Here is a 15,554-nt window from a genome sequence, read left to right as displayed (position 1 = left end):
ATTATTGGGCAAGAAAAAAACCATTATGCAAATAACAAGGTGCCTCATCAGTGGGTTTAAGGGGGTTGAGCTGACCACATGGAATCACTCTTGTTGCTTCTGTGGATGTAAGGGTGTAAGGTCAGAGGTAAATCAAATGCAAACAGAAAAACAAAAACAAAAGACAGTGATTAGTTCCTAAATGCAATACCATACCAACCACAAGAAGATTCCTAGGAGTAAAGCAGAAAACTCCGCATCCCACAACCAGTCAGGGTTCCTAACCAAAACTAAAAAATCCTGGCAGCCAGTCAGCCAACCTCACAGAAATCCCCATGCAGAGCAACCTGACCCTGGGGCTGCAGTTAGTGCAGAATACTGAGGCACAATTGTTGACATGAGTGAGACCCTATCAGCACATAATACTTCTGCTCTGAAATCTGCACTGGTCGCTGATTTACTACAGGCTAAGTTCAAGGTGTGCTTTGCATGTGACATCTACTACATGGTACTTATTCTGCTCTTACAAGGAATCAAACCTTTAGTGTGGGAGCACCTACGCTTTGGAACTCCCTGCCTATTGACATTAGGCAGGCACTTAATTGTACACATTTTGGGACCTGCTAAAAACATTTTGTTTAGGGAAGCCTACCCAGGCATGTAGAAGCTATTATGTGTTTTATCTGTTTTTAACTTATTGTTGGTTTATTATTTTGAATGTTTTTAAATACCCTGCTTTGAAGGTTTTTTTAAACAATAAAATGGTATATAAATGTTGTAAATAAAATACATAAATACATTTTGGAGTCACTGTGGCACTGGGGTCTTTCTCCTCTTTCAGGCACAAAAGAATCTACCTTACACCACCTCAGGCCATTTGATACCATCTAGCTCAGTACAGATGACATGGACTAGCATCGGCTCTCCAGGATTCCAGGCGATAAGTTTCTTCCGGAGATTGAATCTTGGACCTTTGCATGCAAAGCATGTGTCCTACCACTGAGCTACAGCCCTGTTTAAAAAAGTATCTTTTAAAGTTGTTCCTTTCAATTCACTAATGAATACACAGCATACTAGGGCAGATCCACACCATGTATTTAAAGCACATTCAACATACATTTGAAGCACATGAACCCCAACACAGAATCCTGGGAACTGTAGTTTGTTAAGGGTGTTGTGGAAAAATCAGTCTGAGTCTAAAAGTTAAAAAGTCTTTATTAGCCAATGCATTGGAGATATTCCAATCAGGCCATCATAGGACTGAGGAATTCTCCGAGGAAAAGTCAGCACCCATGTTTATATACAGTTAAAAGCAAAGCATTGTTTTCATGGAAACTTACGAAGAGCGACTAAACATCACTCCTTATCTCTCTTCACTGCTTCTGGCAAGAAGGATTTAAGTGTCCTCAGGCCAGGTCAGTCACCAGAAAGCCATTGTAGGACGAAAGGTGCCCAGTATTGTGGAGATGTTAGATGAGAGCACTCAGGAGTAAAGATGGATGACCCTGAAGGCTGCAGTTCTAAACACGCTTACTAAGGGACTAAGCCCCATAGAACTCAATAGGGCTGACTTCTGAGTAGATATGGTTGTGCTGTTGTGAAGGCTTGACCTGGTGACGGGGAATTTAGGGATTCGCTGGACCGGGGGTCCTGAAGAACAGGCTTGCAGCAAAAACTAGGCCTTTATTAAAAGGAAATGCAAGCACGGTCAGACTCCCATGATGTTGGTGAACCTCTGCAACATGGTGCTGCATGCCTGGAGTTTTATACATTTCAGGACAAAGAAATTAGCATTAACGAATCACGAGTCTCCAACCAAGCATTAGCTAAGCATTAAAGCCAATTAAAACATTCACAGCAACTTTCATACCAGCGCAGTTCTCTATTACAGCCTTAATTCTTATCAAGCCCTTGAAAAGGGAATGTTCTGTTCCAGTCCTCTTCCTTCTTATCTTTTCCTTGAGCTAGTTACCATGGTTACCATGCATACCAGTTCGGAACAAGGCTGAAGATCACTTAGCTGGCCTGCTACTTCTCTGTTTTATTAAGACCCTATACTTTTCTAGGAAAATATATTCTCCTATATGTATATATATATATATAAAAATCCCCTCAGCTCCCCCCTCTAGCTTCAAACGATGTCACATTCTACTTTAATTTATCCTTGCCAATTCTCTCGATTACAACTTACGGCGACCCTATGAATCAGCTACCCCAAGAGCATCTGTTCAGGTCTTGTAAGTTCAGGTCAGTGGCTTCCTTTATGGAATCAATCCATCTCGTTTGGCCTTCCTCTTTTTCTACTCTTCCTCTTTTGTTTCTAAAAAAGGAAATTGTAAAAGCACAATGGCAAGCAATTCCAACAAGGAAAAAAGGGGGGAAACAGCAGAAGAAGCCAGTGTGGCTTCACAAAAAGCTTAGAGCTGACCTGAAAACAAAAAAGGGCACATACAGGAAGTGGAAAGAAGGCCAGGCCACAAAGGAAGAGTACAGGCAGGTACAACGGAATTGCAGAGATGGCGTCAGGAAGGCTAAAGCTGAGAATGAGCTGAGGCTAGCGAGGGATGCTAAAAGCAACAAAAAAGCTTTCTTCAGGTATGTCCATAGTAAAAGATAAAGAAAAGAAATCGTGGCACTGCTACTAAATGAGGATGGCAAAATGATAACAGATGACAAAGAAAAGGCAGAAGTGCTCAATTCCTACTTTGGCTCAGTCTTCTCCCAAAGAAGGGCCTATGACCCTCCCGGGAAACATGAAGTAGAAAGGTCAGGATTGGAACTCTCAGAACCTCTGTCTATTATCTTTGAGAAATCATAGAGGACCGGTGAAGTGCCGGATGACTGGAGGAGAGCTAATGTTGTCCCTATCTTCAAAAAGGGCAAGAAGGAGGAATCGGGGAACTACAGACCAGTCAGCCTAACATCAATCCCTGGAAAAATTCTGGAGCAGATGATAAAGCAGTCAATCTGTAAGCACCTTGAAAGCGATGCAGTGATTACAAGGACCCAACATGGATTTATGAAGAACAAATCCTGTCAAACTAATCTTATTTCGTTTTTTGGTCAATTAACCTCCCTTGTAGACTGTGGGAATACTGTGGACATAATATATCTTGACTTCAGCAAAGCTTTTGACAAAGTGCCCCATGGTATTCTGATTAGCAAGCTAGCTAAATGTGGGCTAGATGGAACAACTATCAGGTGGATCTGCAGTTGGCTCCAGAATCGTACTCAAAGAGTGCTTATCAATGGTTCCTTCTCAAACTGGGCGGAAGTAACGAGTGGGGTACCACGGGGCTCGGTCCTGGGCCCAGTGCTCTTCAACATTTTTATTGACAACTTGGATGAGGTACACAGCATGCTTATCAAATTTGCAGATAATACAAAATTGGGGGGCATACCTAATACCAGGGAAGACAGAAACAAAATTCAAAGGGACCTTGATAAGCTGGAGCATTGGGCTGAAAACAACAGAATAAAATTCAAGAGGGATAAAAGAAAAGTTCTACACTTAGGAAAAAGAAACCTAAGTTATAAGATGGGGGATACTTGGCTCAGCAATACGACATGTGAGAAGGATCTTGGAATTGTCGTTGATCACAAGCTGAATATGAGCCAATAGTGTGATGTGGCTGCAAAAAAGGCAAATGCTTTATTAGGCTGCATTAACAGAAGTATAGTTTCCAAATCGCGTGAAGTATTAGTTCCCCTCTATTCAGCACTGGTTAGGCTTCATCGTGAATACTGCGTCCAGTTCTGGTCTCTGCACTTCAAGAAGGATGCAGATAACTGGCTCAGAGGAGGGCAATATGGATGATCAGAGGACTAGAAACTCTTCAAGTACATGAAAGGTTGTCACACAGAGGAGGGCTGGGATCTCTTCTCGATCGTCCCAGAGTGCAGGACACGGAATAATGGGCTCAAGTTGCAGGAAGCCAGATTTTGACTGGACATCAGGAAAAACTTCCTAACTGTTAGAGCCATACGACAATGGAACCAATTCCCTAGAGAGGTAGTGGGCTCTCCGACACTGGAGGCATTCAAGAGGAAGCTGGACAGCCATCTGCTGGGAATGCTTTGATATGGATTCCTGCATTGAGCAGGGGGTTGGACTTGATGGCCTTAAAGGCCCTTTCAAACTCTACTATTCTATGATTCCACATTAAAGGAATGTGTATGGCTTTCCCCGTGTGGATGGTTTGATGTGCCTGATGATTACCATTCTGGCGATTTCCACACTCCAAATATGAATAAGGTTTGTGCCCTTTAGTTCTTTGATGCACAGTAAGGATGTTACTCCGCCTGGCTCTTTCCACACTCCAAACATTTATAAGGTTTGTCCCCTGCATGAATTCTTTGATGAACAGTAAGGCTGCCAACTTGACTAAAGCTTTTTCCACACTCAAAACATTTATGTTTCTCCCCTGAATGGATTCTTTGGTGCATTGTAAAGGCGCTACTGTTACTGAAGTCTTTTCCACACTCCAAGCATTTATAAGGTTAGTCTCCTGAATGGGTTCTTTGATGCATAGTAAGCTTGCCACTCTGACTGAAGCTCTTTCCGCACTCCAAGCATTTATAAGGTTTGTCACCTGTATGAGTTCTTTGATGCATAGTAAGGATGCTACTCCGACTGAAGCTCTTCCCACATTCCAAACATTTATAAGGTTTGTCCCCTGTATGAGTTCTTTGATGCACAGTAAGGGAGCTACTGTGACTGAAGCTCTTCCCACACTCCAAACATTTATAAGGTTTGTCCCCTGTATGGATTCTTTGATGCATAGTAAGGGAGCTAGTGCAATTGGAGCTCTTTCCACACTCGTAGCATTTATAAGGTTTGTCTCCTGTGTTAGTTCTTTGATGCAAAGCAAGGTGGCCACTCCGACTGAAGCTCCTTCCACACTCCAAGCATTGATGAGGTTTGTCCCCTGTATGAATTCTTTGGTGCGAAGTAAGGTGGCCACTCCGACTGAAGCTCTTTCCACACTCCAAGCATTGATGAGGTTTCTCCCCTGTATGAATTCTTTGGTGCGAAGTAAGGTGGCCACTCTCACGGAAGCTCTTTCCACACTCCAAGCATTGATAAGGTTTGTCCCCTGTATGAATTCTTTGATGTTTGGTAACATTGCCACTCCGACTGAAGCTCTTCCCACACTCCAAACATTTATAAGGTTTGTCCCCTGTATGAGTTCTTTGATGCACAGTAAGGCTGTCAACTCGACTAAAGCTTTTGTCACACTCCAAACATTTATGTTTCTCCCCTGAATGGGTTCTTTGGTGCATTGTAAAGGCGCTACTGTTACTGAAGTCCTTTCCACACTCCAAGCATTTATAAGGTTTGTCTCCTGAATGGGTTCTTTGATGCACAGTAAGGTTTCTGCTCTGACTGAAGCTCTTTCCACACTCCAAGCATTTATAAGGTTTGTCCCCTGTATGAGTTCTTTGATGCACAGTAAGGGAGCTACTGTGACTGAAGCTCTTCCCACACTCCAAACATTTATAAGGTTTGTCCCCTGTATGGATTCTTTGATGCATAGTAAGCTTGCTACTCTGACTGAAGCTCTTTCCACATTCCAAGCATTTATAAGGTTTGTCCCCTGTATGAGTTCTTTGATGCACAGTAAGGGAGCTACTGTGACTGAAGCTCTTCCCACACTCCAAACATTTATAAGGTTTGTCCCCTGTATGGATTCTTTGATGTTTGGTAACGTCGCTACTCTGACTGAAGCTCTTTCCACACTCGTAGCATTTATAAGGTTTGTCCCCTGTATGAGTTCTTTGATGCATAGTAAGGGAGCTACTGCAATTGAAGCTCTTTCCACACTCCAAGCATTTATAAGGTTTGTCCCCTGTGTGAGTTCTTTCATGTATACTAAAGGTAGCACTCTGACTGAAGCTCTTTCCACACTCCAAGCATTTATAAGGTTTGTCCCCTGAATGGGTTCTTTGATGCACAGTAAGGTTGCCGCTCTGACTGAAGCTCTTTCCACACTCCAAGCATTTATATGGTTTGTGTCCTGCATGTACTCTTTTATGTACAGAAAGATTTGACCTGTGACAAAATCTCTTTCCACACTCCAAGCATTCATACTTTTTCTCCTCTCTTTGATGTTCCCCACCGTCAGAGTGCGTATATGGCTTCTTGCCTGTGTGAGTCTTCTGATGTCTTGTCAGATTATATCTTTGGGTGAAACATTTCCCATAGTCAGGCCATATATATGCTTTTCCCCCTGTATGACTTCTCTGATGTCTAGCCAGTTGATAATCCTGCCTGAAGTTTTCACCACACTCCAAGCATTCATACAACTTCTCTGCAGTGTATATCGTCTCATGCCTAACAATCACTGACTGATCAGAACAGCTGTTGCCACCTTCAGTGAATTTATATGTGTTTTTTCCTATATGCTGTTTTTGAAGGGAACTGAGCCTTCCACTCTGACTAATACTGATACTTTCCCCACAGCTTAAGGATGAATTCAGTTTCTCTCTAGCGTGAACTGTCTGGTGTCTAGCAAGGCTCGATTTATCAAGGAATCCCTTCCCACATTCCAAAAAATTGTATGCCTTCTCCGTCATATGCCCTCGCTGTTTGAGGACTTGTTGGCAGCTTAAGATTTTACTGCACTCAGGAAGCATTCTCATTTCCTTTGGGCAATGAGTTTCCTGTTGAATTTTATATTCACCACCCTGAGAAGTTCTGGATTCATCTCCCGGCTTCTGCATTTTGCTCTCCTCTTCCCTCTCTGCTCCATCTTGACTCCCCACTTCTTGTTCCTTCTTCTGCTCTTCAGGTCTTTCTGGTGACATTTCTGAGGGTTCCCCCTCAGCCATGATCCTCCGGACACCTCCTGATGGCATAAAAAGAAAAGCAGGTATAATGCTGTGGAGAAACGCTATGCATGTATCTGTCTATGATTTGTACTTTGAAGAAATATTTCTGGGACTTCTGTTGATGTCAGAGTGTAATTGTTAAAATTCAAGGCCTTGTACTTTTACTGTGTTACAGACCTATTTAACAGTAGCTGCTTAGTGACACGTTTTGGAAAGGCAGCTGAGGAGGGCAGTGTGAGGCAGAGACCAGAGAAAGCTGAGGTGGAAATGGAAAACGGAGGACTGACTATTTTTTTATTATTATTATTATTATTACCTGCCCTTCACCAAAAGGTCCCAAGGCAGGTTACAACAATTTTAAAATATAACATTATATGTCGACCCAGTGTGCAGCAGCTGAGAAAAAGGCAAAGTCCATGCTAGGGATAATTAGGAAAGGTATTGAAAATAAAACAGCCGATATCATCATGCCGTTGTATAAATCTATGGTGCGGCCGCATTTGGAATACTGTGTACAGTTCTGGTCGCCTCATCTCAAAAAGGATATTCTAGAGTTGGAAAAGGTTCAGAAGAGGGCAACCAGAATGATCAAGGGGATGGAGCGACTCCCTTACGAGGAAAGGTTGCAGCATTTGGGGCTTTTTAGTTTAGAGAAAAGGCGGGTCAGAGGAGACATGATAGAAGTGTATAAAATTATGCATGGCCTTGAGAAAGTGGATAGAGAAAAGTTCTTCTCCCTCTCTCATAATACTAGAACTCGTGGACATTCAAAGAAGCTGAATGTTGGAAGATTCAGGACAGACTACAGGAAGTACTTCTTTACTCAGCGCACAGTTAAACTATGGAATTTGCTCCCACAAGATGCAGTAATGGCCACCAGCTTGGATGGCTTTAAAAGAAGATTAGACAAGTTCATGGAGGACAGGGCTATCAACGGCTACTAGCCATGATGGCTGTGCTCTGCCACCCTAGTCAGAGGCAGCATGCTTCTGAAAACCAGTTGCCGGAAGCCTCAGGAGGGGAGAGTGTTCTTGCACTCGGGTCCTGCTTGCGGGCTTCCCCCAGGCACCTGGTTGGCCACTGTGAGAACAGGATGCTGGACTAGATGGGCCACTGGCCTGATCCAGCAGGCTCTTCTTATGTTATGTTCTTATTAAAAACAAATTAACAACCACCTGTAATGTAGATGTAAAAAGTACTTAGTATTGTAGTTATTGCTTATGCACAAATTGCAAAATATTCTTTCAAGTATTTCTGGTACTTCCCAAGACCCAAGAATCCTTGCGTGGGGTCTCTATCCATAATCTACCTACTCTAGATGACTGCCGTTGGAAACTTGCGAGCTCAGGTGAACTAACGTTCAACATATAAAAACTCTGAGTAGATATAGGGAGAAAGCAAGAACCATTCAGCCTGTGCATTCAGAAGAAAGGGGGCTGGCCTTGCCAGTATCAAACCTAAAATCACAAAATAAGGCGGGTCCTAAAAATACATGTTTGAAGCATCAAGGGGCAGGGTAAAGAGGTGCGTCTTCAACATTCACCTAAAACTTTACAGCGAAGCTGCTGGACACACCTCAGTGGGAGGGAGTTCCACCACTTAGGGGCTGCCAGAGAACGCCCTCCCAAAGGGCACCACCCCAACCTTCTGAGGGTGGTGGAACTACCAATAGGGCGCCCTCTGTTGATCTCTGCAGGGTCTGTAGGGAAGATATTTGAGACTGAAGTCATTTAGGGCTTTACACTGGCATTAGCACCTTGAACTGAGCCTGGAAACAAACTGGCAACAAATGCAGCTTTTTTATAACAGGGGTTACATGAGATCTAGAAGGAACCCCAGCCAATAATCTGGCTGCTGTATTTTGGACGAACTGAAGTTTCTGAGCCATCTTCAAGGGCAGTCTCACATAAAGTGGGTTGCAATAATTCAACCAGATGTTGCCAGAGAATGGAGCACCGTTGCCAAGTCATCTCTGACCAAAAGGGATAGAGGGGGTGCGACCCTGTCCAGAACAGGCTGTCTCCCCTTCTCCCGGACATCGGAACCCAAGATACATCTGTCTTTTCAGGAATTAGCCTCAATATATTGGCCCCCATCCAGCCATTCACCGCCTCCAAGCACTGGTCCAACACCTCAACTGCCTCTCCCGATTCAGATGGAACACAGAAACAGAGTTGGGCGTCATCTGCATATTGACAAACACCTCCCTCCAAATCTCCTGATGACAACTCCCAGCAGCTTCATACAGACGTTCATTGGGGGACCAGAAGGAGCCATGAAGAACATCACAAGACAGCTCCCATGGTGCTGAACAACAGCCTCCCACAACTACTTTTTGGAAGTGGCCCTGGAGGTATGAGCAGAACCAATGAAGCACAGTGTCCCCAATTGCCACCTCCCTGAGGCCCTCCAAAAGAATACCATGGTCAACATTATCAAAGGTCACCGCACTAGGGAGATGAAGTTCAGAAGAAGGGAGCCAGTGGTTGTGCCAGGCTGAAGTGGCCCTGGAGGTAAAAGAGTACCATGATCAACATTATCAAAGGTCAGTGAGAGCAGGATCGCACTCCCCTTGTCTTTCTCCCAACAGATGTCATCAACCAGGGCAACCAAGGCAGTTTCAGTGCCACAGCTAGGCCTGAAACCAGACTGGGACGGATCCAAATAGTAACTAATACATTAACCGCACTAGGGAGATGAAGTTCAGAAGAAGGGAGCCAGTGGTTGTGCCAGGCTGACATTCTACCCTGACCTTGAAGGTATAAACTTACATAGGTTAAAGTATATGAAAGGACTGAGTTAGAACTCCGTCTTGATACAGAGCCAAAGGTACGACGTACATTGAAATGCACTTTGCCCATCAAATGACATAGATGGAGTACAAACTGAGCGTGAAAAGGGAATGGGAGGAGAAATTACAGAAGATGGGCAAATGTGGGAGGGGGAAAGTATAAAAGAATAAGCCTTCTCCACTAAGAGCCTCTGAATCTGCAAATTCTGCCTAAAATGAGGAGTATGAGTCACAAAATCTACAGACAAATATCTGGACTTACCTGGAGGAAACATGAGCTATGGAACTCCTTGCCACAAGGCAAATGATGTTGCTAAGTAGATACCAAAGATGGGTTAGGTATTAGTAGAAAATGTCAGTAATTACCAGCTGATTATGTCATATTTTGCTTCCTCTTGCCACCATTTTATGACTGGCTCTGCCCTGCACCACCATCTTGAGACTGGTGGGCCTGGTAATTTTCAGATCTGTCAAGCGAGAACTAAGTGTGAAAGTTTGAGAATGCCTGTGCTAGGTAACAAGACCATCAAATTCAACAATTTAGTTTTCTGCCAATTTAGACATAATTCCCAGAGACAGAAGGGTCCCATCGCCCATCTGAGCATCTACCTGCTCATCTCTCCTCTTCTGCTAAGCCACGGACAAAGAGGTCTTCACCGCCATCTCCTTCCAGCAAGGACATGTGCTTATGTTTCAAACTCAGATGTCGTTTCAGCAACAAAAACATGTAAACACAAATGAATCTGCCCTAAAGAGAGCCAGTCAATTGGCCTATCCAGATGCAGGCGGCTTGGAGGGGGAGAGCTACGCACCTGGCCTCTCAGCTGTGGTGTCGCTGTCACCTACCTTGAGGGGGAGGATCAAGGCAATGGAGGGTTTGAGACTGTGAGGGCAAATTTCCAGAGCTATTCAAGTGCTCCGCACAGCCCCAACCTACACCTCCCCGCTTGCAGCTCCAGGGTCACTCCACCTTAGTACTGTGTACTCTGAATGACATGGCAAGTCCCACCCACCCACTACCAATAAGACACTTGACTTCAGATAAATAAGTCATAGCACATGTGCCCATTTGCTATGATGCCTGTATTGCCTCCAGTCTCCAAGGCAGTATGGAAGTCCCAAGCGGGGGGAGTGCGGTTGCAGTCATGTCTTGCTTGTGGCTTCCCAAAGGCATCTGGATGGCCACCATGAGAACAGAATCCTAGATTAGATGGGGCCTCTGGCCTGATCCAGCAGAGCTCTTCTTTTAAAGCCCAGGCTAAGTCCATCAATACCCTAGAAGTGATCTAATTGGGATCCTTACCCAGGGAGGTTATCATCTCATGAACGTCCGCCATGACCTCCATGTAAAGGGCTCTCTGGCCTGGATCCAACAGGGCCCATTCATCCTCTGGGAAATGCAAGGCCACCTCCTCAAAGGTCACCAGACCCTGGAATATGAAAACAAAACACATTCCTCATAAACACTCCAAGGAAAAGTGTGGAAATTATCTCCTCTCCACTCAGAACCTGAAGAGAGATGTGGCAATTGGGGATTGTTCCTTCAGTGTTCACAAATCACTGGATCGAGATGGCATTTAGCTAAGGGTAAGGTTCTTACAGGACTCGAATGTAAAATTGCTGATCTTCTCACAAAAATATTTAACTTGTCCCTCAGATTGCCTTCCATATCTGAGGAGTGTTAAGTGGCCAATGTAATCAGATTTTTTTTAAGGGATCCATGAAATTAAGAGGCAGGTTAGCTGAATACTCTTCTGGGAAAACTACTCGAAACCATTATTAAAGAGAAAATTACCAAATGTATCTAAGAAGAAGTCTTTGTGAAGCAGAACCACATATGGCTTTTGCCCTTAGAATGCCACGGACAGTTCTGGTTGCCTCTCCTCAAAAAGGGTATTGTAAAGGTGTAAAAAGGTTTAGAAATGGGCAACCAAAATGATCAAGGAGTCAGAAGAACATCTGGAGCTTTTCAGTTTATAAAAAAATATGAGTAAGAAAAGACATGATAGAGATGTATATAATTATGCAAGGTATGGAGAAACAGGAAAGTTTTTCTCTCTCTCTGATATGATGATTGAGGGCCATCCAGTAAAGCTAGATGTTGGCAGCTTCTGGAAAAATAAAAGCAAGCGCTTCTTCACACAGCACAGAGTTAAACTCTGGGATTCACCATCACAACATGCAGTCATGGCCATCAACCAATCAAATGAAGATTAGACAAAATCATGGAGGAAAATGCCATCTACGACTCCTAGCCTTGAGGCCTACGTATGACATCTACTGTCGGAGGCAGTATACTACTGAACAGCAGTTCCTGGGAATCCCTGGAAGAGGGCTGTTGCGCTCAGGTTCCCCCTGTGGGCTTCCCAGAGGCATCTGCTTCGGCACTGGACCAGACGGTCTTGGGTCCTCAGTGGAGGCAACAGACTCCCTTAGAGGAAGCCCAGAAGTAAAAGAGGTAAGAGACAGGCCCCCCTGCAACTAGTCCCTCTGTGCTGAGGATGGACCCACTCCGGCTGTTCCCCAATGCGTCTCCCCAACGAGCTTTCTCCTACCTGAGCTGGCCACATAGTGGCTGTTTCCCCTCTAGAGAAAGGGGGAAGGACCTAGAATGTCACTCCGATGCCATTTCACAGCCTACGAAGGGAAAAAAAAGTGGCCCAGTTATTACTGAATTAGTACACAGCCCTATTTCGTCCATCCGCTCATGTCAACATTTAAAAAGAGGTTCTTGAATTGCCACAACAGGCAGGGGGTGGTGACCAAACAGAAATCAACAGCACATTGCATTTGAATTAATCCGGGGAAAGGGGGAAATATGGAATAATATAATTAAATAATGATTATATAGAACAACGAAACAGAATAACATACGCATCTTAAACTTTTACGCCTAACTCTACTCAGAAGAAGAACATGGTAGGGGAAAACTAACTGGAACTTAACTGATGCTGAATCCTACACTGGACCATCTAAACTCCACCCGCCCTCTAGTTAAAGCTTTTTGCTGCTGTATCATCTCTGCTGACCTAACTACGTGAACCACTGAAGGGAAGAACATCCCTCCTGAACCTCCTTTTCCCTTCCGTATTCAGCAAACCTCTTTCCTCTCCTCTCTTGAGCTTTACTTGGTAGCCTGTTTCTCCCCACCCCCGCATCCCTAAAATCCTCAGCCACTTCTGGCCTTTCCACCTCACCTCTCAACTATATATTTAAAATCATTATTCTTTTAAAATGATTTTTAGAAAAGGATGCCCCTTCCACTCTGACCGCCACTTCTCCTTCCTTGACAATAGATGAGACTCCCACACCCTTCCTCGTCCCCCCTCTCAGCCCGAGATTGTTCTCTCCCCCCCCCAAATCCAGATGGTGTTGACACCTATGCTCATTCGCCAGCTGAGAGCAGAAAAGACCCAGGTCTTCATCAGGAATCTTTTTCTATGGTTGCTTTCAGGGTAGTCCGTAACCAGCACCTCAAAAGCAGAAAATGCCCAATATTTGGAAAAGTTTCAACTCAGTGAGGGAGGGGAGAGGTCTTTTTATGGGCTTGAAAGGCAAGGGGCTGTTTTAATGGGAGGAGATCTGGGCAAGGGGGGAGTGGCTGCCAATTCCTGGTTCTATTCTTATGGGCAGATACATGCATATATACATATAGACACATGTATACACATATATACAAAGAAAGAGAGAGATTGACACTACAGTGGTTTTCCCTGGTTACCAGAAGAAATCCCTCAATGCTTGGAATAAAGCCAAATGCAGTATTGAGGCATGTGCCAAGTTCCAGTTGAACCAGGCTAAGCTACTCAATGATTAAAAACACTGCAGGTGTTTAAACCCCCCAAACCTTTTAACATATCCCTGGCATGTGTGTGAAAGCATCAGTCTGGACCACTTTTTTCCCCAACCCTGCTACTGCGCTTTTATCATGCACCTCGCACAAATATGGAGGAGTAACTCTTGCCATCTTTTTATTCTGGCCCTGCTGCTGTGCTTGTAACATCCAGCTGTAGCGGCTGGGCTAGAACCTGGGAGACCATGAAGCTCACGGGCCAGTCACTGCCTCTCATCCTAACCTACCTCACAGGGTTGTTGTGGGGTTTAAATGAGGAGGAGAACTCATGTACGCCACCGTGAACTCCATGGAGAAAAAGGTGGGATAAATATACAATAAACAAACAAAGGATGTGGGAAGTTGTTTGCATCAGTTGCGGGAAAAGCTGCACTTTCTAAATATTCTTGTCTGCCCTGCTACTTTAAAGGGCCAGCTTGCTTTGCTCAAATAAGCGGCAACCTTGATTCTGGGAGAGAGGAAAACTGAGGAGGGCTGGCAGGAATGCATTTCACAATCTCATGATTAAAAGATCAAGGCTGAATTAAAGAAGGAAACAGGGAACGTGAAGAATCTGCCTTACACCGAGACAAACGGATCTGTCTAGCTCGGGATTGTTGCCTTTGGGATTTCTGAGGAATACTCTAAATAGATGGGACCCAGCAGGAGGGCAGAGCTGAGATCCGCAGGGCAGGATTGCATCCTCAAACCCTGGGGGTCCCTTGATGGAGGAGGGCTCCTAAAAAGGGTCCCCGCTTTCTTCCAAATTCCCCTCCTCCCTGCCCACCGCCCCAAATGGTGCACCTGGATCTCGGGGCTCCCTCCGTGCAGCTTCTCCCACACCTCCGCAAGCAGAAAGAGACTGACTGCTCCCTCCCTGCATTTCTTTCGGGTAGGCGGGACGGGAAAGGGGAGTCCCTCAATGGCAACCTCCCTTCTGCTCTAGGAATTGCTGCTCTTTGGTTCTTGCTGTTATTAACCATTAAAGAGCACACTGGCGAAGCCCCCTTGGTTGTTTCTCACAGAGGGCCAAGGGGGAAAGGGGGTCAGCAACTTTCTGGATGGTGCCACTCCTCCATGTTAAAAATATAAAATAAAAATCTTGTGCACATTTCTAATAAAAAGGCTGTTTGGGAAAAGTTTACATGAAAGAGAAGAACATGACTGTACAAAGAGGTCACCGGCAATCATTTTGCTTGATGCAACCTTTGATAAGGTTCTCTGGAAGTTCCTTTTCCAAGTCTTGTTTAAAACGAACCTTGGTGAGAATTTTATAAGCTGAGGGTTCAAGAGGGTGCATTGGGGTAAACGGAACAGATTCTCAGATGTTTGAAATCAGGAGGTACAAAACAGGGCTGCCTGCTATCACCTTTACTCTTTGCTTTGGCAATGGAGCCATTAGCCCAGATTTTGCGGGCCGATACTGTTATTAAGGGATTATGCTTAAAGGGTAAATCACATCTGTTAAATCTCTTTGCAGATGATGTTCCTGTTCTGGTAACAACCCTGTGCAGGCTATTCCTAGGCTAATTGAAATTATAAAGGAATATGGATTTCTGGCTGGCTTACAAATTAATTTTTATAACTTGGCTCCAAAATTACAAGTGATTCTACAAACTCATTTAAAACTTTGTGTTTCTGCACTCAAATATCTTGGGGGTTTTATTCCAAAAAAATAAGCAAAATGGAATCGCTCAGCTGTACTCCTTTGATAAAGAAGGTAAGAAAATTGTTGCTGGATTGGAAACACTTGCCTCTTTCATGGATGGGCCGAGTTGCAGCAATGAAAATGATGGTTCTTCTCACGTCCTCAGGGAGCCTGGGTAGGGGACATTTAATCTCGCCTACTTGCTTCTGGCAAGAAGGGTTTAAGTGCCCTCAGGCCAGGCCAGTCACCAGAAGGGATTGTAGGAAGAAAGCTCAGTGTTGTGAGTAAAGATGGAGGCCTCTGAAGGCTGCTATTCTAAACACACTAAGGGACTAGCCCTATAGCACTCCTGCTGACTTACTTCTCAGTATATATTGTTAGGATTGTGCTGTTGTAAGGCTTGAGTAGAGATCCTATGCAATGATAACGATATCAAAGTAGGGCTGACAACCCCCTGCCCGGAATGCCCTGCT

The 15,554-nt window shown here is 44.5% G+C and overlaps 2 protein-coding genes across 3 annotated transcripts in view; both read right to left on the bottom strand.

Annotated features, from left to right (window-relative positions):
- Window positions 1–15,554, bottom strand: part of LOC133381551 (zinc finger protein 501-like) — a 110,118-nt gene that overhangs the window by 38,066 nt on the left and 56,498 nt on the right. The window lies entirely within an intron of this gene.
- Window positions 1,170–14,329, bottom strand: LOC133381536 (zinc finger protein ZFP2-like). Its single transcript, XM_061620749.1, has 4 exons — window positions 14,238–14,329; window positions 12,157–12,238; window positions 10,905–11,031; window positions 1,170–6,827 (listed from the first exon to the last, which is right to left on the bottom strand). The coding sequence occupies exons 2-4, from the start codon at window positions 12,169–12,171 to the stop codon at window positions 4,480–4,482; spliced, it is 2,490 nt and encodes an 829-aa protein (XP_061476733.1). The 5' UTR covers window positions 12,172–12,238; window positions 14,238–14,329; the 3' UTR covers window positions 1,170–4,479.

The sequence above is a fragment of the Rhineura floridana genome, chromosome 3, assembly GCF_030035675.1.
Source record: "Rhineura floridana isolate rRhiFlo1 chromosome 3, rRhiFlo1.hap2, whole genome shotgun sequence".
Lineage (NCBI taxonomy): Eukaryota > Metazoa > Chordata > Lepidosauria > Squamata > Rhineuridae > Rhineura > Rhineura floridana.
Note: the sequence above shows the minus strand (reverse complement) of the source record. Positions and strands in the feature narration are given on the sequence as shown.

Coding starts and splice junctions, on each gene's coding strand:
- LOC133381536 (XM_061620749.1), bottom strand. Junction 6,828..10,904: donor TGAGATGATAACCTCCCTGG/GTAAGGATCCCA, acceptor TTATGCCATCAG/GAGGTGTCCGGAGGATCATG.